Source organism: Halichoeres trimaculatus, unplaced genomic scaffold (genome assembly GCF_033239565.1).
Source record: "Halichoeres trimaculatus isolate MK-OKI-2021-1 unplaced genomic scaffold, fHalTri1.1 fHalTri1_scaffold_12, whole genome shotgun sequence".
NCBI classification, from domain to species: Eukaryota; Metazoa; Chordata; class Actinopteri; order Labriformes; family Labridae; genus Halichoeres; species Halichoeres trimaculatus.
This window is the reverse complement of record NW_027437190.1, coordinates 12,470,049-12,497,044: the sequence shown is the minus strand read 5'-3', so window position 1 is coordinate 12,497,044 and position 26,996 is coordinate 12,470,049. Positions and strand designations below refer to the sequence as shown.

General features: G+C 39.0%; 1 protein-coding gene across 3 annotated transcripts; it reads right to left on the bottom strand.

Annotated features, from left to right (window-relative positions):
* Positions 1 to 1,122: 1,122 nt before the first annotated feature.
* mroh1 (maestro heat-like repeat family member 1) lies at positions 1,123 to 25,570 on the bottom strand. 3 transcript variants are annotated; one of them, XM_074683383.1, is made up of 45 exons: positions 25,400 to 25,570; positions 24,422 to 24,525; positions 24,101 to 24,246; positions 22,456 to 22,587; positions 22,194 to 22,356; positions 20,920 to 21,018; positions 20,660 to 20,811; positions 19,912 to 20,052; positions 19,671 to 19,763; positions 18,227 to 18,305; positions 17,299 to 17,412; positions 17,038 to 17,111; positions 16,815 to 16,937; positions 16,555 to 16,662; positions 16,265 to 16,409; positions 15,856 to 15,896; positions 15,406 to 15,547; positions 15,195 to 15,247; positions 14,640 to 14,747; positions 13,754 to 13,873; positions 13,509 to 13,631; positions 13,240 to 13,386; positions 12,114 to 12,140; positions 10,734 to 10,856; positions 10,565 to 10,644; positions 10,051 to 10,192; positions 9,761 to 9,856; positions 9,352 to 9,456; positions 8,910 to 9,045; positions 8,661 to 8,773; positions 7,504 to 7,656; positions 7,063 to 7,119; positions 6,837 to 6,934; positions 6,482 to 6,647; positions 5,973 to 6,142; positions 5,747 to 5,884; positions 5,269 to 5,383; positions 4,970 to 5,116; positions 4,782 to 4,848; positions 4,486 to 4,607; positions 4,097 to 4,246; positions 3,880 to 4,014; positions 3,551 to 3,653; positions 3,315 to 3,380; positions 1,123 to 3,224 (listed from the first exon to the last, which is right to left on the bottom strand). In XM_074683383.1, the coding sequence occupies exons 2-45, from the start codon at positions 24,441 to 24,443 to the stop codon at positions 3,148 to 3,150; spliced, it is 4,911 nt and encodes a 1,636-aa protein (XP_074539484.1). In that variant the 5' UTR covers positions 24,444 to 24,525; positions 25,400 to 25,570; the 3' UTR covers positions 1,123 to 3,147. The 3 variants fall into 3 exon arrangements, with proteins under 3 accessions (XP_074539484.1, XP_074539485.1, XP_074539486.1); XM_074683384.1 differs by lacking the exon at positions 25,400 to 25,570 and adding an exon at positions 25,219 to 25,309; XM_074683385.1 differs by lacking the exon at positions 12,114 to 12,140.
* Positions 25,571 to 26,996: the final 1,426 nt, after the last annotated feature.

The following is a 26,996-nucleotide window of genomic DNA, read 5'->3' as shown; positions in this document are numbered from 1 at the left end:
ATGAAGTCACAAAGGAGCTCATGTTTGCCTCTGCAAGAGCTGAGAGCAAACAGGAATGTCAAAATCTCATACAACACAAACCAAGGTCATCTTTCACACAAAGGCAAACAAAACCAAGCATGCAATGAAAGGATGTCTGTCAAACCAAAGCCCATGTGTTATACACACTGATGATGGTCATAAAAACAGAACACATTGATCCTATTTTTCTCCAACACTGAAATAGTTTGTGAAGAGAGAGGTGAATGAGTAGAGATCAATTGAGTGAAGATGTTGCAAAGTTTCAGGAGGAGGACACATCATCCCTTTTCATTTGTACATTCAGCACACCTCCCATCTCTCATCGAAGGTCCTAAAGAGGGTTTACTGTGCCTTTGAGCCACACCAATCACCTAACAAGCTACCACAAACTAACAACCGCACAATGTCAAATTATGAATCAACTTCAATTCAGTGAATCAATTATTGTCAAGTTATATCTCATTGATGGTGTTATACCTGCCAGTAAATCAGGACTTTGAATGACACTGAAACAAACAGCATCTGCAGATTTTCAGAATGAGATCATCATCCTGAGTTCTCCTCGCAGAGCTCAGGGGCTGTGGGACTGAGGGAAACGCGCAGCACCAGATTAACCAGATAGAAGCTGCACAAAAATAATAACACTTCACTCAAACAGTAACAGTAACTACTGTGAATTTGAGCCACCTTTAGATCATATTCTATGTTACTGATCTGATTGATTGTGGTCCTTTAGAATGAAATGCAAACACTGTTAGATGGGCATTGAAATGTTGGTCTTAGACCAGCTGAACAGGTGGTGAGTTTATGAGCCTGCCGACGACATTTATGGGAACGAACACTTTGGTCTTCTGCCATCCTGCTCAGTGAAATCATCCCTAGATAAAGTGCATCTGATGTAAAGCTCATTATAACACAGTTTCTCTCTGAAGAAACCAGGAGGTGAAACCCCTGATGCCCTAACAATCATGACATTACCACAGTATCTATGGCTCTCTGCTGCCCCTACATGGACTCAGTGAAAAGTACAGTGTGCCAGACTTTAGGCATATTTTTGCAGACAGTTCAAGAGATATGAAACTCTCCAGTAATATTTGACAGATCTCTTTATTTCTTCATTTAAATACACTGATTACAATCATCCACGCTCTCTCTTCGTAAAGTAGCACATGATAGGACATGCAAATATTCACGTATCAACCTACATGACTCATTCATACAAAGATGTGTAACACCGTTCATCAATAAAAAAAAAACTTGTTGACATGAAAAATTACATGGATGAGAAAAAACACTTTAAAAAGATCGTTAATAACTATTAACCATTCACCCTTAACCAAGCCACAGTGTCAAAAAAGTGCAAGAAGCCACAATCCCATAATGCAACTCACTCAGGAGCAGTCTTTTATGTTTCATTGGTGGTTTGTTGTGTGAATGTTTGATTTTATTCACAGCAAAAAAAACTTTTTTTAAAATATCAATATTTGCATTTCTTTTACCTGGAAGAACAAGAGCAGTGACTGAGGAAGTTAGTTATCTGAGTACAAAGTTATGCAAGTGATCTTCACATTTTAATCAACCATCAATCAGCTCTGATTTTTTTTTTTAGTTGTTAAATTGGGTTTTTGTACCAGGGATTCATGGCAGAGCTCAGAAGTGCAACAGATTATTCCATCAGAAAAGTTGCTCCCATTGGGCTTGATGGTATTTTTTTTTTTTAGTTTTAATGAATTAAAAAAAGATATGCGATGGATAATTTGCTCCCTTAAATGATCATTTGAAAACATTAAAGTCAAAAGAAACACATCCAGACATCCTTACATAACACACACACTCACATAAATATTTACATGAGAGTAAGAGGCCTGTGAACCCACAGCTGTACCTTAAAACTGTACAATCATATCATGGAATAATTACATGGAAACAAAATTAAGTGCTTTCAAAGTACGAGGATTATTAAGAGCATTTCATAGTCATACTATTATTATGTTATTTTATTGTTATAATTAGTTATTTTATTAAAGATTTGGCACTAACTGTTTTTTAGGCATGGTCAGTCGGATTGCTTGAACAGACAGATCAAAACTGTGAAATGATTTTGATTTGATTCAGATGTAAAACCAAATAAACTGTGCAGATGAAACCGGCTAAAGCGAGAAGTAGTTGTTGTGGTGGCAGTGAAAACAAAACAGCGTCACCAAGTTCATGCAAAAAATTACTGAGTAGTATAGTTGTAAAATTATTTAACACGGTTTGTTGAAGTTTGATCAAACATAATTAAAATGGGTGAATTCATGCAGGAATGTGAATAAAAAGGCATTTACTTTAATCTAGCTGCTCACAAATTTTACGAGTGGGTGTTAATGCGGAATCTTGCTCAGAAAACCGTCCGTTTCACACGACTAAATGTATCATTGGATCTTTGCAGAGAGGATGGATGAAACTTGAAGCTTGAAGCTGCTTTGGATAAAAAGGACACCACATGTCCTGAAACTATGAAATGTAGAATGAAAACTAAAACAGACACCCACACACTATCACAAAACGCTGGTATACCTTTACACACACACACACAGAGTGGGATTACTGTAGGTAATCTAAATGTCTATTATCAACATCTGCATTTACGTTATATTTGAAGAAACTATTCTACAAATTCAACTTGCATTCACTCAGGACTTTTGTATGTTTTTTTTGTACCTTCGCAAAGATGTAATGAATAATTTGTTCACCACAGTCAATCTCTGGATTTGACACAAGGAGGCGATAATTGCTACAGACTGTTCCTCTGAATAGAGTAACACAGTTTTTGGTCACTGAAATAAAATAAAAAATGAACACTTCTTTTCAAGTACTATAAGTCAAAGAAGCTACACAACTTCTGACTGAATCAATGTGCATTTGTGTGTAGTAATAGTGTTTAGTTTGAGTGATTTCACAACATTGGTAAATCTAAGAGTTTGGCTTTCTCATGAAGTTGGTTCCTACTTATGCTCAGGTTCAGCTTTAAAAGATTTGAAACTGTAATGTTTACTAAATGACTTTCTTCCATGTAGTGGTTATCTACTGACTGTGACTAAAAGAAAACTGAGATGTGTATATAGCTTTGTGTTGGAGTGTGTGTCAGTGGAAGTGACCCATGGCCTCAGCAGCCTTGGCTCGCACCACAGGATCAGGATCCTGGAGCAGCATCACTAAACCTGAGAGACGACAAAAAAAACCCACAATCTTAGACGAGAACCAGGATGATTCTGAAGTTACCGTGAAAGGGGCGATGTGCAGGGTGCTACCTTTAGTGACGCTTCCCATGTTCAGGTGGGAGAGATGCTCCTCCTGAAGATTCCCCAGCAGAAACCCTGATTACACACACACAAACAGAAGTCTATACACTGTGATGTGAACTAATCATTCTCTGTTTGTCTTAGCCTAACATGCTCCCATTACTAGCTTTATTCATGTGTATTTATTCATGTATTCATGTGTCAACAGTATATCACACAGAGCAAACACAGCAGTAGGACAGTACCTATAAACATTGCTGCTCCTGCTCGGACTTCATGCCAGTTGCTCTTGAAAAACTGGATAACTGAGATGTGATAGAAGTTCAACATGCTGGGGAAGTCTTGAATCTGTAACACACCAAATGTTAAGAATCAAACAACAGTAACTATTGCGTTTCTGCTGAGAAGGATGTCAAGAAGCACAACTGTTGTCAAAACAGTTTTTACTGGTTTAAATGTTTTGTACAGATTGTTCCTGTGACTCAGCAGGACCACAAAACTTCCTGAACAAAGACGCTTCATGCACATTCCCTTCATTCAGCCGTGTTTTTGTGTGTTTGTGTGTGTGTCTCACCAGGTACTTAGTGAGGTCATTGATGAACTCCCCATAGTGCAGGCTCTTGTCTTCATGGAGGTGGTTCTGAAACATGGCTGTGATCTGCTCTGATCCCACCACAGGAGCACACACACGCATTGCATACTTACACGCCTGCACACACACAAAAAAACATGTTTGTTTGAATGTTTCACATGAGTTTAGAAATGGATAAAAAGGATTTTCATTCCTGTACCTTGACCACCTGAGGGTTTGGATCAACCAGGTGTAACAGCAGGCTGACCAGAACATTGTGGATCTGGTCTTTGAATACCGGCTCTCCTGAGCCAAACTTGGACAGATTCCCCATCAGATGGATGGAGGCGCAGCGGATCTCATCATTCTCCTGGACAAGTACAGAAAAACTGTGTTGAATCTTTGTGTCTGAAAGTCTGGAAAACAGTGTCACCCTCAAGCAGAGATGAATGCAGCAACAGAAAACCCCGAATAGTTAAAAAAAACTAAAAAAAAAACTTTAAAAAAAAAAAAACAACAACAACTGTGTGATGCTTTAAGGAACAAAACACTATTGTTTTCAGCAGTGTGGGAAAAAAGTCTCATTTGGAAAACACAAAGGACACTTACACTCTCCAGGAACGGTTTGATCTTCATGAAGATATAAACCACCAGCAGGTGGACGTTCTTCTTGTCCAGATAAAGGAGGACTTTAGAGAGACCTGACATGGCTTCAAGTGTAATCAGTTTACCTGCAGAAAGAGAAAAACAAACATTTCTACCAATAGAGGAAAAGATCTCAGATGATTTATGGTCACATTCAAGATGGATTTGGTGAAGTAATGTGAGACTCTAGGTTTTAGGAGTTATTGCAACAAAGAGAAAGCAACAGTGACCCTGTTTCAATGACTTTGCTGTCAACTCACCAGGATCGTCTTTCTCCTCCATCCCTGAACTCATGGCTGCCAGCAGCTCCTTGGCGTATTTGTTCACCTGAGGAAGGAGCAATGAGTGAAAATAAAAGATGAAAAACTGAACTTCACTCCGGTTTCACAGCTGCTCTGATATTGTAGCACAGTGTATGTTTACTTCTTGGTGTGACTTAGAGTCGTACCTTTTCTGGTGAACCCACGGCTATATTGCCCAGCCCTCGCACGGCCAACATGCGGACAGCGCAGCAGGGATCTGATATCCTCTCCATCATGTTGTTCATCAAAACGTCTATCAGCATCAGCTCTGTCACCACGTGATGGTTCAACAGCTACGCAGAAAAAAAACAGAAAAAACATCACATCCTGTAAGTCAGGCGCACCGTCTGTTGACGTCTGTACATTAAAGATAATGTAAATGCTGTTCTGGTTTTGCACCCTTAGGAGGTTCAGGGTAAATCTGCACAGGTTTGAAGTGTATCACCTCAGAGAAGAAAGCTGTGATAGTGATCCTCTGGCACTCATAAATGTTGTTCAGGGATGGACACAGACATTCAACAATAGCGGGCAACCTGGGACCTGCATGCTTAGCCATCGCCCTGTGGAGCAGAAACACCAAATCTACATCAACAAGAACAATATTCACAGAGCATGTTTATTAATAAAAAGATGGGCTAAATGATTATTAAAAGGGTAAAAAGAGGAAAATTTATACAAGGCTTCTTGTGTTATCCTTTGTAAAGTTAACAAACATTTCTGAACTCTTGTTAAATGTGTGGATTATCACTTGTTTAGTATCCTGTGGTTTTTAAACATACCAGTCACATGTTGAATTGAGGTATTCATGGTCTAATTTTTGACTGTGATCTCAAACAAAATCAGAATCAGAAATAATTTATTAACCCTGAAGGGAAATTGAATAAAAACCCTCTCATACTAGTTTGTATGTGTAATATATGCACCTTGCCAGTAGTGTGACTCCAGTGATGTGTGTATTTTGTTCCTTCATGGCTTCCCAGGCGTTATCTTCATCCAGTTTTTTCATCACTTCATCTAGCTGCGCTCGGGCTAACAGGATGCGCAGAGCATCAGCTGCTACCCTGGAACACAGAAACGACACGCAGATGTGTTAGAGGACACTTAAACGTGTACAGATCTCATGTTGTATAAAGAGAGACAGAACCCCACCCTGCTACATGCACAGGAGCAGCGTTTTTAGTGTTGTTGTCCTTTGGTGCAGAGACCCCGACACTCGCCCCCAGTCTGACAGTGAGACAGGAAAAGAGCTGAGGGAACATGCTGACTGCCGGCTCCTGACTCTGACCGTTTAATAACAGCTCTTTCAGCCCACATGTCATCTGGAGACAGAAAACACACAGACACCAGAGTCAGAGCCAGAATTAACAACCGATTACAAGCACATTTTCAGAAGTCTACAACCATTTTCATCCCACGTTTCAGTGAAACACCAGTAATGATTTTTTATCTATTTTTTTGCAGAACTGAAAGCATTGTGACTGCTGCTCTGTTAAACACAGGTTGTTTAACTTCCAGAGTAAGTGAGAAACACTATTCAGAAAATATTAAACCCCATGACTTCAGTGTAATACTTTCAGGCTTCCCCTGAATAGATGTGAATATGTGTGACACCGTCTGTAGTGAAAATGTAAAAAGATGAATTTTCTTTCGTGACTTACAGCCAGTGGCTGGTTGGTGGCCATCTTTGTCATCCCTCCTCTCATTATTGACTCCTTCTTGTCCACGTAGGGCGCCATGATGACAAGCTTCTCCATCACCATCTCGATGATCTGATTGGCTACGATGGGGTCTGCTCCCAGTGCCATCCACATCTCACTGATCCAGCTGGACGATAAGACAGAAAAACTTCAGTCATTTTAATTAAGAAAAAGAAAGAAAGAAAACTCATGGCTTCATGAAATCAAAATAAAAACAGAAAATCTCAAGAATAAGCTAAATGTATTTGAACACTGATATATTCTGCTCTCATGCAGGTTAAGATCAGTTTGTGTTGTTCCAGCTTTGGATAAATACCTGTCATAAGGAAGTGGCTGGTTAACTAGTGTATTGATCACGGTCTGAAGATGCTGAGAAGCCAGAATGAGAACCGTCTGTCCTGCTGCCACTCTCACCTAAATGCAATCAAAGAGCCATTCAAGCAGACAGAGAGAAGATGAAGACAGAAGATCATTAAGTCATTGTTGATAATTACTGTGAGATTCATCTGAAAAGTTGTTTATGTTTGTTTTTCTGCCTGTACCTGCTCTTCTGTGATGCTCTGCAGACGAGAATGTAGCACCTCCAACATCTCTGGAACCTAAATACACACACACACACACACACAAACACACACACACACACACACACACACACACACACACACACACACACACACACACACACACACACACACACACACACACACACACACACACACACACACACACACACACACACACACAAATACAACAAACGACAAGAAAGAGACAATCTCTGAGTTTGACGACTCAGAGCATCTGTTGTTGTGTCAAATAATAAAAAAAACTATACTCACGGATCTATACAGATGTCTAAAGTCTGTGTGTGTGCGTGTGTGTGTGTGTGTGTGTGTGTGTGTGTATGTGTGTGTGTGTGTGTGTGTGTGTGTGTGTGTGTGTGTGTGTGTGTGTGTGTGTGTGTGTGTGTGTGTGTTCTGCATCACCTGGTCCTGTAGTCCCCCTCCCCTGTTCTTCAGCAGAGTATTCAGGATGACAGATGAAGCTCTGCAGCAGTTTGCCTGACTGTCGACGAGCCCTTCAAACAGCATAAACACTAATGTGGACAGCTGCTCCTGAGGCAGACGCTTACTCATCACCTGACACACACACACATACACACACACAGGTGAGACACAAACATATTGCTAATTAGGTTACAACTTCTGATGGTAACCATTAAAAACATAAACACTTCTCATTTGGTCAAATTCAGGTGGAGAGTCAAGCAGAATAAATTCAAGGTTAACACTTTACTTTAGAGGTCCGCAAATGTCATCACACTTGGGTAATTATTAGACAAAGTTCTTTCTTATATTTTTGAAATAAGCACATAACTTCTTTAAATTAATGTCCAAATTTATTGTCACAAGTCACAATTGGTAGGTTACTGTTTTTTTTCCAGTTTCTTTGAAATTTACTCCAAATTGCAAGGTAAGAAGGTGACAATTAGCAAATAATTGATTTGAAATTAAATCACAACCCACCACAAAATGTTTTCAGAAATATCCCAATGTTTCTGCTATTTCCAGAGAAGCAGGTGATAAATATCTGCTTAGTTCTTGAAAACAGAAGTTAGGTTCATTGTTTCCTCTGAAAATTACCTTTGAAATGTTAAGTGAATAATTCAGTTTCCCAATAAGCAGTTGATAGTTAGCTATTTGTTATTTAATTTCACCAAGTTCTTTAGTACTGAGTTTGTTGATATGCATAATTGAGATCACATGCAAAATGATAAACCTTTATGATTAGGCCTATAATGTTTTACATGATACAACTGAAGGCTTCAGATGTGATATTCACCAAGAATGGGGTTGTAAATTGGCCTTACCTGATTGTGATAGACACTGTGAGTACAAGCGCACTGCAAGACAGAATCTGGCCAGAAGTTATGTGCTAATTTTCACCAAATTCTGATAAAATTTTGGGGGTAATTTAAAATAAGTAAGAAAAAACTTTGTCTAATTATTAACTTAATGCAATGAAATTTGCGGACCTGTAAAGTGTTACCAATTCAGGTTTTTATTTTAAAGAAACAGTTCAATAAAAACAAATTCAAAAAATGTTCACTTTGGGCAGACAAACTGGGAGACATAAAGTGCACCTTGGTGAGGTCAGAGCAGGTCTTGTAAAGGATTGCATGGTCAGGGTTTTCTAGTTGGTCCTTCAGGGGCAACAAACTGTCCACAGCTTCATCCTTATAGTCCAGAGAGAAACCTGCACACAGAGAAAGTGAGGGGACATTACACAATGGATGTAATACAGTAGAAATTATGGGTATTAAAAAACATTCATCATAATGCCAAATAAGGAGAATGTCATGACATAAAACGAAGACTGTGTGTCTCTGTACCTTCATAGCGCAGCTGTATATAGAGCAGTGTGTAAATACAGTCGACAGCAGCGGTGCGTACGGCAGGATTAGGGTCAGAACATCGAGGAGACAGCCGACCCAGCAGAGCCCCGAGGTTGTGAAAAGAGACCATGTTCTGACAAACAGGTTTAAAGGGAAGGAAAAGTGTTAGACTGCTGTCATATAAAATGTCTGAATTTACACTGAGAGGAGGAAAAATAAATCAGAACCAGAGTGAGTTTAATGGCTTTTGAAAATAATTACACATTGACATTTTTTTATAAAATAGAGATTCAAAAAAAAAAATCTTAAATATGCGTTGAGACTCCAATCAAAGTTACTGCCTGAGGTGTGTTAAGGATAGCAAAACTGACAAAAACAAACCCAACAGGACAAACAGGTAGTTGAGGGAAAGTGTGTCAATGTGTGTGTGTGAGTTCACCTTGACTGTCAGGTTATCCAGGAAGTGAGCCAGGATGTGAGCGGTGGCTGTGACAGCTCTTTCTCTCTCGTGGTCGTGAGTGGAGCTCAACCAGGATTCAATGTGCTGCAAAGAACAATAACACATGTGTAAGAAAATAAAGTGCTGCAGCATAAAAAAAAACAGATAAGTGACTTATTTATGTACAGAAGTCCACAGTTTATCAAACTGATTCACACAGCTGAGAAGAATGTAAAGGATGTAAGGAGGGTAGAAACAAGAAATTGTAAAGGACGTAAGGAGGGTAGACAGGAAAGACAGGAAAACATCAGCATAGGAAACTAGGAATAAATTCCACCATCTTGGCTGTTATACATGCTAAGTTTGAAAGACTTAAATGAAGAAGGAGAAACCTGATCAGATGTTTTACCTTGAAGACACTTTGCAGACCATCAGGTGTCGGATCTTTAGCCAGGAAGCTTTTCAGCAGGTCCTGCAGGGCTGCAAACGTGTCTCTGTACAAATCCTGGAAAGGATATTTTAAAAAATGTTGTATTACTGTTTAATGAGAGCAGTAAAAATGTGGAGGCTTGTGTTTCTCTCTAAACAAGAAAACGTGTCACAGTGGAGTTACAGTAGTGATTAGAAAGCGTAGTTTTCAGTCTACTGAACTAGTGATTGAGCAGTATTTGTTTATCACAGCTGTCTGCTTCACTTCACCTTCCTCTGCTTTGGATCCAGGATCTCATCCTCCCTAGTTTTCTCTGGAGTGCTGGTCTCAGGCGGCAGAGACATCACACTGTTCACACACACCTTCAGCAAGTCAGAGCTTTCATTCTCACTCAGAGCAGGATCCAGAGGCCTGAACACAGCTGTTAAAGATACAACTATGGAAAGAGCAAAATCTCAACTGCAAGAAAACATTAAAATATTCTTCTAATGTTGTCAAAGAGCTGTTTTTACTTCAACTCTGGCCAAGATTTGACATATCTGTTTTCTGCTTTGTGCCTTAAAATGAAAACTCCTTGATTTTTATTAAAAACATCCAGTTAAAGAAAACAAAAAGGGACACAAATATATCTTGACAATAATCAAAACTATGGCAGGTCACAAAAAGTGAACTCTTTGTTCTTATTAAAACAGAAACGTGGCTGTTGCTGTCATTCTGTAGTCCTAAACCTTTGAGACCATAGAGATCAGATGTTTCTGATGTTTTTTCTCGTTGGAAGGATACATCAGGTTGGAACATGTGGTCATCACAAGGTGGCGTACTGGAGTCCTCAGTGAGTCAGACGGCTCTGCTTTGATGAAATCCTAAACAGAGTGGATGACGGATCAGAAAACAACAGTGACATTTGCAACAGTCAACACGTTAACTTGTTTTAATAACTGAAATGACTCACCAGCATGACATTGATGAGTTCCTGTTTGCGAGAGAAGACGTAGCCTTGTTTCTTCACACACTCTTTGATTGCTCTGGCGATGAGTCCCACACTCTGGACCAAACTGAGCTTCATTGTCAAGTCCTGAATGTGAGAAAGATACACATGGAAGAGTCACAGAAAAGACAAACCAGGCACAAGTTTTTTTGAAGTTGAATTAAACAGAATAGTTGTTAGAAATGCAAACATCGGGAAACTTCAGCCCCTTCAGCAAATGTAGCTCTAAAGTGACTGAGCAGAAGCAAAACCAGTCCAATCAATCCAGCAAATCAACTAATAAATAAGTTCATCACGGCATTCATTTCAAAAAGAGAGATAATCGATCCTGTAGAGAGCTCACAGACTGATCCGAAATGCTCAGAGAGAGAGAAAAGTCTGAAATCAAAGATTAAATCAGCAACCACCTTAAAGCTCAGCTCTAAGAGGTAAGAGAAGAGGCCCAGAGACAAAAAGATTAGTAGGATTGGCTGAGAAATTAAAAATCTGACAGAAATTAGTCTGAACATTGAAAGAACTGACTATTAAGAGATCAAAAGGAGGTCAAACTCTTTTGTAGAACAATAGTGAAAAAAACAAAATCTAATAAGGAAAATCGTTCCTCAAACTCTTTTTTTGATCAAAAATTGTAATCTTTCAGAAGTCTAAATATCACAACACCATAAAGAAATCATATACCTTCTTTTAAATCAGTGCATTTGAGTTAAACTCCGGGGCAAATATTGTTGATATCAAACAATCACTTCATGTGAAGGTGAATCCAAAGTTCAAGTTTGATGGTGTGATCAAAGACATTAATAAAATGTTGTGTTTTGGGGAAAATGTTCCTCGATGGGAATCCAGTAATCACAACCACCCTCGAGCACTCTGACTGTTTGATACTCAAAAATATTTGATGATGTGTCACTAAGAGCTACATTTCACAGAGGAAGAGCATTTTTTCTTTACACATTAGGTTTATAAGTTAAGCTACTGTCACCATTAGTTTCAGCCTGTGTTTCACATCCAAAGATGTTCGGACAGTTTGATTTCTATGCATCAAGCCTGTCCTCAGTTCCACTTGTCGACTGTCCATGCTGGTGAGGTCAGTTAAAATGGATCAGTCCAGATTTTTTTTAAACATCTATTGCTCGTTTTGTGAAATATAACTCAAAAACACCAACAAGCTCAAAGAAAATTAGTCTGTCTATCACATCAAGCCGCATTTTCTTGATTTGGACACTCTGAAGAACAACTGAAGAACATTCAGTTAAGACACCACACCCAAGTGTGCAGATCAGAGAAGAAAATAAAGGTTAGGGAAAGCGAGCAAGATGAGGAGGCGTAGTATTCCTGTGACGATACCTTTGTCTCTACTTTAATCCCCAGAACCTGTATGAAATAAAGGTGATACAGTCAGGAGTGAACAAACACATACAGCCCTTCTGCCTATGGGATCAAGGAGCTTGGTTCATGTCAAACTGCGTAAAGCATCAATTAATAGCGTAAACTGTAAATGGACTTAAAGCCCTTTGTCTTGTCTTCAGACCTCTCAAAGGGCTTTAACATCATGTTGCATTCACCCAATCATACCTCATTTATACACCAATGGCAGAGGCTCTCATGTAAGAATCCCATCAGTAATATCTAATCCCTGTTACACACTGATGGCACAGTGCCAGGGAAAGTTTAAAGGTTCAGTGTCTGGCTCAAGAACGCTTCTGCATGGGGACAGCAAGCACTGAGCCACAGTCGTCCCGACACCAAGGTCTGTTTTGGATCACGTAGTACAAGGTTGGAATGAAAAAATTAAAATAAAAACACTGCAACAAAGAACCAACTTCTTCTAACATTGATTCAACACAGCTTCAGCCATAATGCCATGTCTCTGTATTTCTGCCTCAAACCACACTCTCCCCTGAATCAGATTGAAACAGATCGACTGTTTGAAGACTGTTCAACTTCAACAGTCCGTCCTCATTTAAAGCTTTGTTACCATTTTAACACATTTGCTTCATGTATTTGGTCTGGTTGACCCTCAGGAAATCTGGGTCAGAACAAATGTGATTCTGAGAAGTTTATCCTCAGCTCAAAGTCTAAAATCCATTTTCAGCAACAAAAAAAACAACAACCACTCTCTTTTAAGCTTTCTCACTGGAATAAATCTTCATCTGTTGGCACCTCTCTGTCTAACTCCATGCTGCCCTTCCTTTTGTGATTACCATAATACCTCACAACCAGGCTAAGCTGCTTTTCAAGTTTTGAAAATACAAAGTTTGGGAGCGCTTCTTGAACTGGTCATTGTATTGGTACACACAGAGATAGATTAGTGCTGGCTTTGATTTGGACACAATGAATGACATCAGTGTGTCAGTTAAACTGTAATTTTTGCTTTGTTATAGAAACATATTGTAAAGTCCTCATTAGTGTTTCTGCAGGTCTGAAAGTCTCCTCATCAATAACAGCCATGTTACCTCAGTATTTCCATTACCTTGGTATTGAAATGTTTACTGATGGAGCGAAGGATGTCTTGATCGATGCGGTTCAGTATTTTCTCTGGAGGTGCATTCAGAGCCACTTGTCCGTAGCACAAGATTAACGTGCTTTTCACTTTCTCAATTTCAACATCATTTCGTTCCTAAGGAACAAAAAAGAGAAATAGAGCTGGAGTTATCATTGATAAAAATGAAAAATCATTAAAAATTAAAGGAAAATTAACAGTATCTTTAACGTGTAACACATCTTGAAACCTCATCATACTTTCAGCAGGTTGAAGATGCTCGGAGACTTCTTGAAGGCATCTGACTTCCCAAACTCATCCAGCTTGGCCAGAGTTCCCTCCAAGTGGCTGTTTGCACACAGACCAACGCCCATTGCAACTCCCTGAGAGACAAACATGTCAAAAATGTAAAAGTTGGATTATAAACAGGATAAGAATCAGTCAGATCAGTTATCTTCCTTTTTAAATATGTCGGACTGCTGTAAGACATCAGTGTTTCAGGCACCTCTCGTTCGATGGCATCACTGTGTCGAGCTGTGAGGAGGATTTCTTGCAGCTGCTTTTTCACCAGCTCTTTGTTGAAACACTGTTGGAGAGTCACTCCTATACATCGATACAGGAAACTCTACAGAGTGACAAAGAAAAAATAATATCAGTGTCAATGATTTAGGGGTGAAGTCTTGTTTTCATAATTTATCAAAAAGCCATAAGTACCAAGCCAGTGTGAATATATTACAGTTGTGTTTGTACCAGCTTGCAGGTTTTCAATATGCACGAGTAAATACAGAAACAATGTCCCCTGGTGTTAGTGTTGATTTAATTGGGTTGTTTGCAGCAGAAAATTCATGTCAGAAATGTTTTTTTTTTTCTCATTACATCTAAAAATCTACTTAACTGATTGTAATAAATGAACTTTCCTCCTAAAATCAAAGTGTTGTCTTTGGGAAAATCCTCTGTTCCTCAGAGAGTCCCAGAGAGTTGGCCCCCACATCAGGTTATCAGATTGAGTCAGGTTGTGCTAATGTTACTCCTTCGTTAGCAGATACCATGGAGACATTTTTGATCACGATTTTTAAAATGTTTTTCTGATTTTCTAAAGTTTCTTCACTTTCTAAGTGTCTTCACTATTGACTTTGATGGGTTCAACTGTTCACACTCTGTGGCTGGTTTTGAGGAATTGTTTCTCTCCTTAGGGCAGTCATGAACTTTAAAGAAACAGGACCACCATTTGACACAGTCTTCTCTGAGCTCATCTCATGAAGCTTTAAACTGAACTCACCCCTGACCGATCAGCAACTACATGTTACTGGACAGATGGTGATTATACAGGAGGATAACATCACAGCAGTAAGCAGTAATCCCACTCTGGTTTGAGAATTAAAAAGTTTTACCTTTTCTTCTAAGGCATTGTTGTAGGTGGGAAGATATCTTGTTGCCTCAGCTGCCAACTGACAAACCCATTTGTCATCATCGATGGTGTCCAGAGTTTTAGACAAAAGCTGGAAACAATTCAATCAAATTTCAATAAATTTCAAGCTAATTTTCTATATGTGAAAAAAATGTCTTCAGAAGTTTAAACCTATATGTTGAATTAATATGGACATTTATTTTATTTGCAGCACACGCTTCATTTCAAACTAATATCAAAGCTCAACAAACATAAAAACAAGAGATTACATTCAATAAAATGTTTTTTAAAAAATGAAGTAATTATCCTTGTAATTCTTCTAAGATGTATTTTAGGCTTCTGCTGACGATCAGAGGCCACAAGCTCAAAATTTAGAATTACAACATAACAGGACTTTTTTTTTTTCCATTATTTATTTTTTCTTTATTTTCATAAACACATAGACACATGTAATTCAATAATATTCCTTTAAATTAATAACTTCTATAGTTGTGTGTGTATGACTCTAAAACATTCTTCTTAGACAAGACGAACATACCTTTAGCAACTTTTCGTCCCAGTTATGTTTATCCAAACTCTCTGAGGTTGGCTCTGATAAAACAACAACATGATTAGAGTGCACTGCAACCAACAAGTTAAGTACTGCTCATGTTAAATAAGAGGGACAGACATAAAACACATGCAGACTATGGTGAGACTACCTCAGCAGATTACGGATATAGATATATAACGTCCATATGTTTCCATACCCTCAATGACGGACAGCAGAGGAGGGATCTCCTTCTCCCAGAGTATCTCTGTGTTGGGATGAATGTTGACGCTGAGGATTTGGAGAAGAGAGAGGGATGGAGCTCCATGTCCTCTGCCATGAAAGGGAAACGCTGCGTTCACCTGAAATATCAAAGTCAAAGGAAAAAAAAACACATGTAGACCAACGGATAACAGTCATCACAAATACTGAACACCAGTCAAATTTTATGCTCTGAGTATAGATATGTACAATGCTTTATTGTGCTCCACTTTACACTGAATATAATAATCAGGAAGTATGTCATAGTGTGTGTGATTTCAGTCTTCTGCTGTAGGCAGATCATATACTGGTAGCCCAGATTCCCTTTGTTTTTTTACTTACTACAATCCAAGAGGCTTTGCCTCTTTAAGTTATGAAACAAAATGTTAATAGAGCTGAATTTACTCACCAGTAATCTGATCATTAGTGTTTGAGGAGAAGGTAGATTCACTGCAGGAAACAGATAAAGCAAAAATGGAACAATAAACATTTCAAAACTCAAGGGTTGTCATGCAGTTCTCCACATTCGCATCGCTTACTTTTGTCAAACAAATATTTTCAGCCTCAATTTCAAAAAATGCTTTCACCATTTGCAAAAAATAATGTATCATCAAATTAAATTTGAGACAGTATGACTTAAAACGAAGAAAATTTGACAATCTTAAGTTAAATATGTCAATTTTGCCCTGTTTTCACAACATTTGGCCCAAATGTTTAGGACTATATCCCACCCTTATTTAAAAACCATCTGATTGGACATTTTGGTGAAGTCAGGTTTGTAACATGAACTGCTGATTGCGCTAAAATATTTCTCCCACCTTCTTGTGTGAAGTCAATGTAGAAACTGGGCTCCTGGCTGTTTTTCTTCTTGGTGCCCAAAACTATCAGACTCTTACACAAAGCGGTGGTGGCATTACTGTACTGTGCGGGGGTCAGGTAGTACAGCAGCTTTGGCCACAGCACCTGTTAATGACAAAACAACAACATCTAAGACAACATCAGTTAAAAACTGCTATTACCTGACATAAATTTAACTAAAGGATCTCTTAACACATGATAGTTAAACACAAACAGATTGGGGAGATGAGAAAACAAACTATCAACGCACGTCAGCTAGTCGTCCAACAGTGGTGGTCAGCAGATGAAGAGTGTTGTCACACATTGTCCTCAACGCTTCATTAGTCACCTCCTCTGGGTCTGCTGGCCTCTGACCTCGCTTCAGACATAAAGAGACACAATTAAAAGCATAAATACTACAAAATACAAAGAAAAAAGCTCATTTGAATTAGAATCATGAACTCTACCCCTGAATAAAATGTGCTCAGAATATCTTTAGGCTCTAAAGATAAAAATGAATGTTTGTGATACCTGATAGGTGTCGGGTAAGGCACAGTGTTGAACTATGAAGCGAACCAGCAGCTCTCCTCCCTCTAACTCCAGGTAGCCATGATGAGCCATTGCACTGATCACCTGGACCACACGCTTCTTCACCTGAAAGGAACAGTCACATGGCGTGTTTACAGAAACTGGTTAATAACACAATGAGCAGTATTTTCTGATGGGATTATTTCTGCATCGGTGAGTGTGTTACCTTGTTGCTCTGGTCAGCCATTGGTTGTCTGATGCTGGCAAGAATCAACAGCTTCTTACTCTCCATCGTTGAAGCTGCAGCACAGACACACAACTCATAAGATGAGAAAATACTACGTGATCAAAACGAGGAGTTAACTTCTGGCTGAGCTGACAGACAAATCCAAACAAATCAAATCCTCCTTGTGGAAAATCTATTGGATGGGTGCGTGTGTTCTGTGACTAATAAAAGCGTGTGAGTGAGGAAGCGTGCTTTTCTCACTGCTTGAGTTGATGAGGTGACGTAGGACAGCCAGGGAGCCGACCCTGCTGCGCTCATTACTGTTCTCCAACTTCTGCAGGACGAACATCACCAGCCGGTCTGGGAAGGAGTTAGCTGGAGTGAGAGGGATAAGATTACACAGTGAGGGGAAAAGAATTTAAAAGACTGCAGCTTTTCCATCCACTAAACCTGTGCAAATGAGCCAAGATGACATTATCTAATTCACAAAGCTCGCACGGATGGTTAAATGCTCCACAGACTGCTCTTCTGAGTAAATAACTCCAATTGGTACCAGTTTTGCTTATATTTAACTACTGAATTAAATGTGGATTCAACTTTAAAACTAGCATGATAAAAGCACACAGTGCAGCACGGCGCAGGGCTGCATGGTACAGAATGGAGATACAGCAGCAGACGTCACAATTAGACACAAAACTGCAAACTGCACTGAGCTGCAAAGCGTTGTGGGTGTTTTTGGACTTGTTAAAGCAATTTGCTTTGTGAATCAGATCTTTAGGGAGAGAAAAAGAGGTCCAATTCTTGATCCAAATAAAAGGCTCAATCCATTCTGCATGACTTCCCCCCTTTAGGTGAAATGAACAAATTTTCAAAAAATACAAGACATAAACAAGTGTAAAAACACACGACGGATTAGAAGGACAAGAGAAATGAGGAGGGAGGACGGCCAAGGGTTTGAACTAATTTAATTATCTCGTAGCGGACACTGAGTCTGGTGCACTAATAGATGATCTTATTACTGTCCTTGTGACTCCATAGAGCTAAAACAGATAGAAAAGACTGATGCTGTTGTGTTAACAAGGCAGACACAACTCAAGTCGAACCAATCACACAGCAAAGCTCCAATAGTTGTTTGATTTGAAACATTTAAATGCTGGAATGAAAAGCATGAACAAATCGGCTTTAGTACCAAGTAAGCTGAAGCAGCGCAGGACCTCGTTGTGGTTCTTGACAGTTGGAGGGTTACTGTAATCAACGGGGGCGGACACCTGAGGGAGACAAAGGAGACATTTCGCTTTAACAGCCAAGTGCTCAACTACACACCTTCACACACAGCTGAGGTGAAAACTGCCTTTGGTTACATGAAAAAGTTATAAGAGAATAACTCTATGCATACACAAAAAAAAAGAGTTTTTCTCATCCTTACCGTAGTAGTAATAATGATGATGAAAACATAATAAACAATCCTAAGCTCATACTGATCCTGTTTGTCTAAGGAAGTGGCTGATTCGTGTGCTATTTTTACAGCAGGAGGTCACACATGAAAAGTCACATTTACATTTTTCATCAGCTTTCCCTGTGCTGGAGCTGAAAGAAGGAAGTGACATTTTCAAAGTCCACATCACTCAAAGCCAACCTTCACTTATATAAATATACCTGTTCAGCTCAGCCAGCTCAGACAGCTAACAGGTTTTGCTCTGTGTTATAATGATAACGTTACTGTAACTCAGTTGTGAAATACTCCAGGGCCTAATCAGACAATCCAGATCATACACATCGTGGGCACAGTCATTGCGGTTGAATGTTGCAATAATCAGGCATAGGGCCAAGCATCAGCTGAGTCACAAGATTATGAAAACATATGACTACAATGACTCTCTGACAGCCACTTGACGCTTAAAGAAAGCAGAATAAAATAACACGCATGCAGTTTTTCAACACAAAGAGGGATTAATTGGTCCAATATGGTCTTCTTCTTTCTCTTTGGTCAAGTCTTGTGATGGAAAGTGCTGCAGAGTTTGCTGTGGACAGCGATCTGTCAGCATTTAAACCACACAGACAGGAATAGAGTAACAAAGCTTCTTTTTAAGCACTCAAAGCAAATTTTCATTCAGGGTTTGTTATGTTCCTCACAGATCTGACCTAAAAACCACTACAAACACAAAAACAACTATCACTCTTCTAAAACAATCAGGAACTCCTTGGAGAGACTTGTTAAATCTTCTTATATTTTATGTTTGTAACAAACTTCCCACATTGAATCTTACAACTAAAGCACACAGTAGGCCTATAAACTGTAACTAAATCAGCTTTCCTTTGCCGCACGTCAACTGTTTCCAAAATGCTGTGAAATGAGGTCATCCAGGAATAAGCTACAAAGTTAGAACATTCCTTCTCTGATTTACTCACTATTTACAAAATGTTGGCTCTTGTACATTCAAGAGCTGTGTAAGGACCTCTTAAAACTTATAACAGCCGGTTTGGATCCTAGATCTCTGGATTAAACACAAAAGAGCGAAACCTCTCTGAGTAAACCATAAAGGTGCCACCCTTTTACGAGTATCTGTGAATCATGCATCAGTCAGCTGGTTTACTCAGGCTTAAGGTGCCTTATCCGTGCACTTGATGTGTACCTGTTGGTGCAGAGTAAAGAGTAGATTGTCTAGTTGTGTCTCCAGCACTCTGCTGCCCATGTTGAGCGATGCATCCAGCACCTGGCACAGACTCTGAGTGAAGCCGGAAAGACAGAAAACATAATTAGGCTCATTAAAGCAATGGAATAAAAAAGAGATTCAGTCTCTTTTCTGACAAAAGGCAGTTTAGAGATGGAAGCTTCAGTCGACTGCATCCATGAATCAGGCTCATCATACCCACCTTGCTGATGACATAGTGCTCATTGTTTTTCTTGTACAAGGATAAGATGGCAGGGATCAGTTTAGGAATCTGCTCCTCCAGTTTGTCGCTGGCCATCAGATGACACATAGAGCCCACTGCCTCAGCTACTGTCAGCCTTAACTGAAACAGACACACAGAAACGTCAGGTGACAGACACACACAGATATTAGCTTCAATATAAAAGAGAGGCAGTGTCATATGTTTCAAAAACAAAAAGAAAACACACATCTTTATCTCAGCAGAAGTTGTGTCACTGCATGAACGGCCTGTGCAGATTGTTTTCCAGGGATGAACTTTGTGCTGAACTCTTTGTCAGTGTATAGAGCGCCTTTTTTGACTGAATGAATGGTTATCTATATTTAGCACTAATAGGTTTCCTGCCGTCTGTAATCCTGCATGAGGACACACTGGTTACATTGTTGAACATGGTCAACGTGGTCAAGTACAGGCAAAGTAAAAACTAGTATGGTAACTGTAGTATTTTCCCATATTTATCACTTTATCAGCCAAACACTATGGCTGATATTTGGTAGTTCCCTTTCAACGTAGTAAGAATCAGTGTCTGTAGGATATCCAGAGAGTGTGCGATCAGATTATTTTTTGCTGTCATGGCTTTTCCCACTGTTAGTGCTGCTGGTACCACACTTAGTGCCAAATGTACAACCATTTTTGGAGACCTTCAAGTTTTTTGCATCTCCTTTTTAATCCACTCATAGAAAATCCTTACCTTAGACTCTCTGCTTTGTAACCAATTGCTGAAGAGGATGTCATACGCAGCATATATTTCACTGGAGAAGGTGTCTTTTCTGACTGTCGGGTCTGGAGCCTTGTCGAGGTTTGCAAGGTATTCAAGGATACTATCACTGAAATGACACAGAGCTGTGGGAGAGAAATTGACACAAGGGGAGAAGAAATTATGTTTTGAAAGTTTTGGAGGTGAAAATATGGAGGAAGCATAATGTGTAAAAGTCTGCCTCCGGTGCTTACCGGAAGAAAAAACCCATTTCATGTTATCCTGTTTGGCCATGCCCAGCATGGGCAGCATGGTGCCCAGGATAGCATTCAGAAATGGTACCATGCCATAAACTAAAGGAAAAAAAGAACACAGGATTAGTAACATGATATAATTTACTGCATCCACTGAAAAGTAGAAACAGATGCACTGTGGTCATTTTCCATCTGTCATATCAGCTCTTAAATAGGAAAGATTCATAAAACATAAAAGGTAAAAATTCAAGTGACGGCTCCCTTTAGGCATTTAAATGTTCTAAGTATTACAACAAAAGATCTGTGTCAGATACATCATGTGTCCAAACAAATCAAATACTGATAAAACCCTGTGCTAGTCTTTCATTTGCAGATATCAAAATAATCTGAAGTTTATACTTCTTCAACAGATTACATGCAGGGCCGCAGAAATCCACATGTAAATGCAGGTTTTGTAGCCATGAAGAAAAGCTATTCAGAAGTTGCCAAGACATAAAGACCAGGGTGCTGCTTCAGATTTATTAGCCCCTGATCCAGATCAGAGTCACTGAACCAGATTCATTTATTTAGCATCAGGTCATTTTACTTTTGATAAAGAACCAAATTCAGTGCAAAGTTAACCTTCACAACAGGGAGGGAAGTGTGTGTTTCACAGCTTCTTAGCTCTTAACTTGTGTCAGTCTGGAGATGAGCTTCAGTTTAAATTTAGCCGTATTAAATCAGAAGCACTTCAAAAGGACGGATAACATTTTTGAGTCACTACCTCTGTTTCTTCCCTAATGTAAGTGAAGATGTCGTCAATAAGTTATATCAGTGCTTAGTGATTTTTGTTAATGTTATCAGTTCATTGAAGTTCGTTTAACGTAAATACTTTACTGATGGGATTAATTGTTCTGTCAAGTGATCAGACAGAGTTATAGGGCTAAAATAAAATTGGGCTTTTCGTACCTGAATTTAATGGATTATGAATGTTTTAGCCAGTTCAAAGGCTTTGGATATTTCTGGAGGTTTTAGTGCTAAAGCTCCTCATCTATGCAGACTTTGACTAGACTAAAGATATTTCAAACTCCATAACACAAAAAGACATCAACAACAGAACTGTACCCTGCTAGTGTTTCAATCTCTGTCCTGAAAATGCTGTTTATTGAACTGGTTTAACAGGTACAAGACCTTCTCAGCAGCCTCTGAATACCAGCTTTGTGAAAAGAAGTCACGATTTCCTGGTGTGTATTTGTGTGTTTTTGTGTGTAGTTTCTCTCTGCTCATTGTTTTACCATTGGAGTCAGAGAGGTTGGCTAGTGTCTGGACCACAAAGAAGTGAGGTATGAGCCCAGGCTGGAACTTGCTAAGTATCTCCTCCATGATGTCATTGATGTGTTTGTTTCCCACAGCAACCAAGATATTACTGGCTGCCTGCTGCCAATCAGGGATGACGTCCTGATCAAACCAAAGAGACAGAGAAACAGTGAAATACTGAGATTATCATTCCTCCACTGATAGGAACAGAGAGTGAAAAATTGACGTCTCACATTTTACCTTTGATCGCGTCATCTCCTCTGAGGCCAGAGAGATGATGCTCTTTATCCTCGTGTAACTGATCTCCTCAATCCTACAGCCCACGATCAGCTCGATGGTCTGAAGAATCACAACCCGATGGCTCACTGCCAGCTACAGAAAGAAAAACAGAGGAAGTTATGAAGGAGCAAAAGGGATACTTATTAATAGCACCACTTTTATTCATCTACATAAAACAGCTTAAAATACAATGTGAAAGTTTCAGGACTAAGTGACACATCACAAGGCAACTTCAGCGTCATTCAAATGAAGGCGTTATTTGTATTGTGTCACTTCTGTTTCAAAAGATGATTCCTCGGTTTAGAAGTTGTCTGGTGGTAATAAGCCAGAGTGTGTGACAGCGTTATGAGATGTTGCAACATCAAACTGACAGAAGCTGTAAGACCATTTTTCAGAAGCAAATGAGCTAGAGAGAGGAAAGCAGACAAATAATATTCATGTACCCCCCAGTGTCAAGCCACTGATAGTTTGTGGTTTCAATGATGAAGTTTATGGATGGGCAAAATGTGAGCTGTAGAGGCTGTAACTTTGTGTCGTGGAGGTAGAAGGTGTGTTTTCTGTTACTAGAGATACGTGTTATAGTTTTTTGATAATAAAAGATGAAACACAAGGTGATGAACATGAACATTCTCCCTTAATGTTTAATGCTGCTAATTTAACAGTGAAGAATAAGGATGCATTACCAGGGCTGACAGATTATCTATGACGATCTATCCGTCTGTGAGACGACTGATAGAAAAATCTGTAATCAATTAACTTTGTTTAAAAATCAATAGCTTTACAAGGTTCATCTTGGGTTAAAGACAGAAAATGTATCCTCACAACTGACTGAGGAAATTATGCCTGACATTTCACTACTTTCATTTTAAATGTGTGTGAGTACTGAATCAAAAAAATGATTGTTTTTATTGATAACTAATCATCCTTGCTGCATCGTTTCCACCTGCTTCAGGCTAAAAGTTAGACTCACTTTGAAAGAAAGAAATGTACAGCAAAATACTAATTTAACGTCTGCACAGGTTTGAAACTCCTAGAGTTAATTCTTGGCTTCATGCTGTCTGTGAAATAAAAACCACATGTTCCGGGTCCTGAAAGGCTTCCAAATGTGACCTGGTTTAACAGATTAGCAGCAGCAGCAGCAGCCTATTGTTAGCCCAGCTACTGGAGTCAAGACAAAACTTAAATAAAACCACAGACTTTCCCATCATATTAGTATCACTTCTTTGTTCTTGCTGTAATTTAAATGTATGGTTAACTGCTTCACACAAATTAATTTCCCCAAAACAGAGGTCAGAGGTACCAAGGACTTCCCCTGCAACTTTCACTCTCCATGTGTGATCGCACTGAGCTGTGACTGTAAACTGTTCCTCAGTGAGATGAAACACATGATACCAATAACAGCGGCAGCACTGCAGGCTTAGTTAAATCATACTCTAAGCAGGCTCATGTGGTTATGCTGATCTGGCCTTTTTTAAATAAAAAAAAGTCTACTGAATTGTGTGTGGTAGGGAAATAATAAAAGCCAAGTTATATGAGGTTATTTTTTATCTGACCTCTCAGCTTAAACTCTGAGAGATGCTTGACACAACAGAGGTGCACACTTTACCTTTGGGTGTTTCAGGAGGTAGTCCTGACACATGGCTAACACTCTGTCTGGCTGCTGCTTTCCCAGGGTCAGCATAGACTTTCTGACCTGTTCCTGCACTTCTGAGTCTTTATCTGTGGCTGCATCAAGTAGAGCCAGGGTCACCTCTGCAGGGAGCACAAAACAGGATTGAGATTAATCAGAGTAAAAGGATTCAAATGTAGAGAGCAGAGAGAAATTTAGGCTTCAGGAAACAAACATGTGTTTCCAAACATTCTCGATGAATGAAAGTGAGTCGGACATCAAAACAAATTAAGAGGAAAAAAGAAGAGAGTGGCTCACGTTCTATGTCAGTCTCGTCCATGTTGGACAGAGAGGCCTGGCCTACTGGAGCCTGGGACTGAGGATGAAGCTTCTCTTCTGGGATACAAACACAGACACCCAAGCTAAAAAGAAGAAGAGAAAAGGGAACAGAAAATGAATAAAAATGCCACATGTCCTGGCATTAGCACACACTTCACAGACTGAAATGTACCCATTCAATAATTATATACATGGCATTGTTTGATTTGATTTTATTAAGAACTATTTGATAATTTAATGTCTTTCTTTCTCCTTATATCCAATTTTTCAAGCACTTAAAAAAAAACTAAATTTCTTTGCTGAGCATCATTTTCAATCTGTATATCACAGTGAATCTCATTGTTAATAAGCCAACCAATGTCTATATATTTACAAAGTGACTTAACAAAGATTTTAATGAACCCATAGGACTAATATTCAGATGTCTTATTCACATGTCTGCTTACATTTACAATCTGACAACTGACTGGCAAACTAATGCAGAATCACACACTATCTCCCCTCTGTAACAGCCTCAGTAAAGTACATAATCAGACATCATTTTGGTCTTTAAAGGAAGGAATTAAAGCAAATATAACGTCGTCAATTCGCTTTAAATTTCCACAACCTGTAAATCCACTTGAAGAGCTACTGACACAGCTACTAATTAATACTGAGGAGCTAATACATGCAACTACTCCAGATTTAATGACGCTTTTTAAAATTCCGTTTAAAACAATGACATCTGATCTTACAGTGTTAAATCCTTAACAGGGCAGGTATCACGCCTGTCATACCTTGTGCTACTCTTATACGTCTATCTTTCACATGGTATGGAGGTGATGCTTCAGCAGAGAGCTAACCTACAGACTGAGACCCGTTAGCATGCTAAGCTAACAGCTGCTGCTACGGAAGAGCCGACAGCGTCCTCACGTCACTGAAGGAAAAACCAGACAGAGGAAATTAGGGCTAACTTACCGAGTCACGGAAAATGTCCACTGAATAATAACTCCCCAAGATAAAACCTTCTTCTTCCCCTTCTTCTCTCTGTTAACAGAAGGTTTCCCTGCCTGTGTGTTGTGTATGTTTCAGTCACTGCAGGTGTAAACACGCCTGGTCATGTGCTCGTAGTCAGCAGGAACGTATCAGGCAGGGGGCGTGGCCTCAGAGTCACAGCACTCCAACAGATAGAGCTGCAACATGAACTGCCGCTCTTACAATTTGTCTGAGTTTGGTATAACGCCGCTCAGTGGGGATTTAAAGCATGTCTCAGAATGATAATCAAATTGATTTCTCGTGCTGTGTTTCAAAAGACATTCCCCAAAATAATTATCCTCATATTGGTGAAACGCTCAGATTCAAGCTACTTCTGCATCAGTTTGTCATGAAGAGGTCAGCATTCATGTTGGATGGAAGCAGGCATGCACCCATGTATTCAATTTGCTCTGGATTCCCATGATGAATTCATGTTATTACTCATTTTTCCCAACTCAAGTTTACAGTCATAACCATGAAAAACAGGGATGAAAAAAAAAATAAAATAAAATAAAATAAAAATCTAGTGCAATTGACTTGTCAATTCTGACAACCAACCCTGCAAAAAACAGATGTTTTGATGCTCCAACACTTTAAATCCAATAGCACATATTACCAGCTCATCTGGATAAATGATGCCATTTCTGCATCCGAGATGTGTATGAATATCAGTGATAAACATGGCCATAAAGTTCAACCTTAATGTTTACTTGCTTGGTGCTAATTAGCTCCTGACGTCGCAAGAAAACAAGCATTGGTATAAGGACAATGTGACACAGAAGCTCTTTTTGAGCAGGAAAATAAAAATAACTTTTAAAGAGTAAATTAAATATTTCGTTCACATCCTTTTTCACAGTATCAATTTGTCCGGCATGTCCCATTATTTTTGAATACTTACTCTTCCTTTAATCTGTTTTGCTCAGACATATGACAAATATGAATTTTCATTCCCCTTTAGTTCAAGGAAGCTCTTTAAATCTGCATATGGTACCTTAAAAACACATTATATTGGTACTATAAAAGTCCAATTTTAAAGATTTTCTCCTGAATAAAAATGTAGAATATCATTTCAACAGCCTGCAAATTTTAAAAATTTAAATGTCAAGCTTTTTGTGAGTTTTTCAAAGGTCATTTAAAATCCTATGTTTTTTTCTCAATTTGTGTTCAAACTTTATCGAGCCATTCAATAATTTGTATCTTAACATACCTTTTTAAATGAACTAAAGGAATTAAAGTAATTTCAAGTCACTGCAGGATGAATTGAGTGAAAGTAATTCATTCCTCCTTATATGACTCCCTCTGCTTCATATTATTATTAATTTCTAAAAAATTTCCCACCCATTTAGGGCAAGAACATGCTCACTCTGTGTTCACCATGACCATTCACAACATAATTATTGAACAATGAAAACGAAACACATGGAACTGCTTCATTTTTATAAAATATCAAGATACATCATGTGTATGTACAAACAATTTACAGTGTTCAGTGCAGAATTTAAACAGCATGACAATACTATATGTATACTGAAAATCTCAA

What these genes read in the sequence shown, in the direction of transcription:
- mroh1 (XM_074683383.1), bottom strand. Translation starts at nt 24,443, where the DNA reads ATGGACGAGACTGACATAGAAC. An exon ending in AGAGCATCACAGAAGAGCAG is followed by an intron (nt 6,935 to 7,062) that starts GTACAGGCAGAA and finishes GATTGCATTTAG; the next exon opens with GTGAGAGTGGCAGCAGGACA. An exon ending in GGAGGAGAAAGACGATCCTG is followed by an intron (nt 4,608 to 4,781) that starts GTGAGTTGACAG and finishes CTCTTTCTGCAG; the next exon opens with GTAAACTGATTACACTTGAA.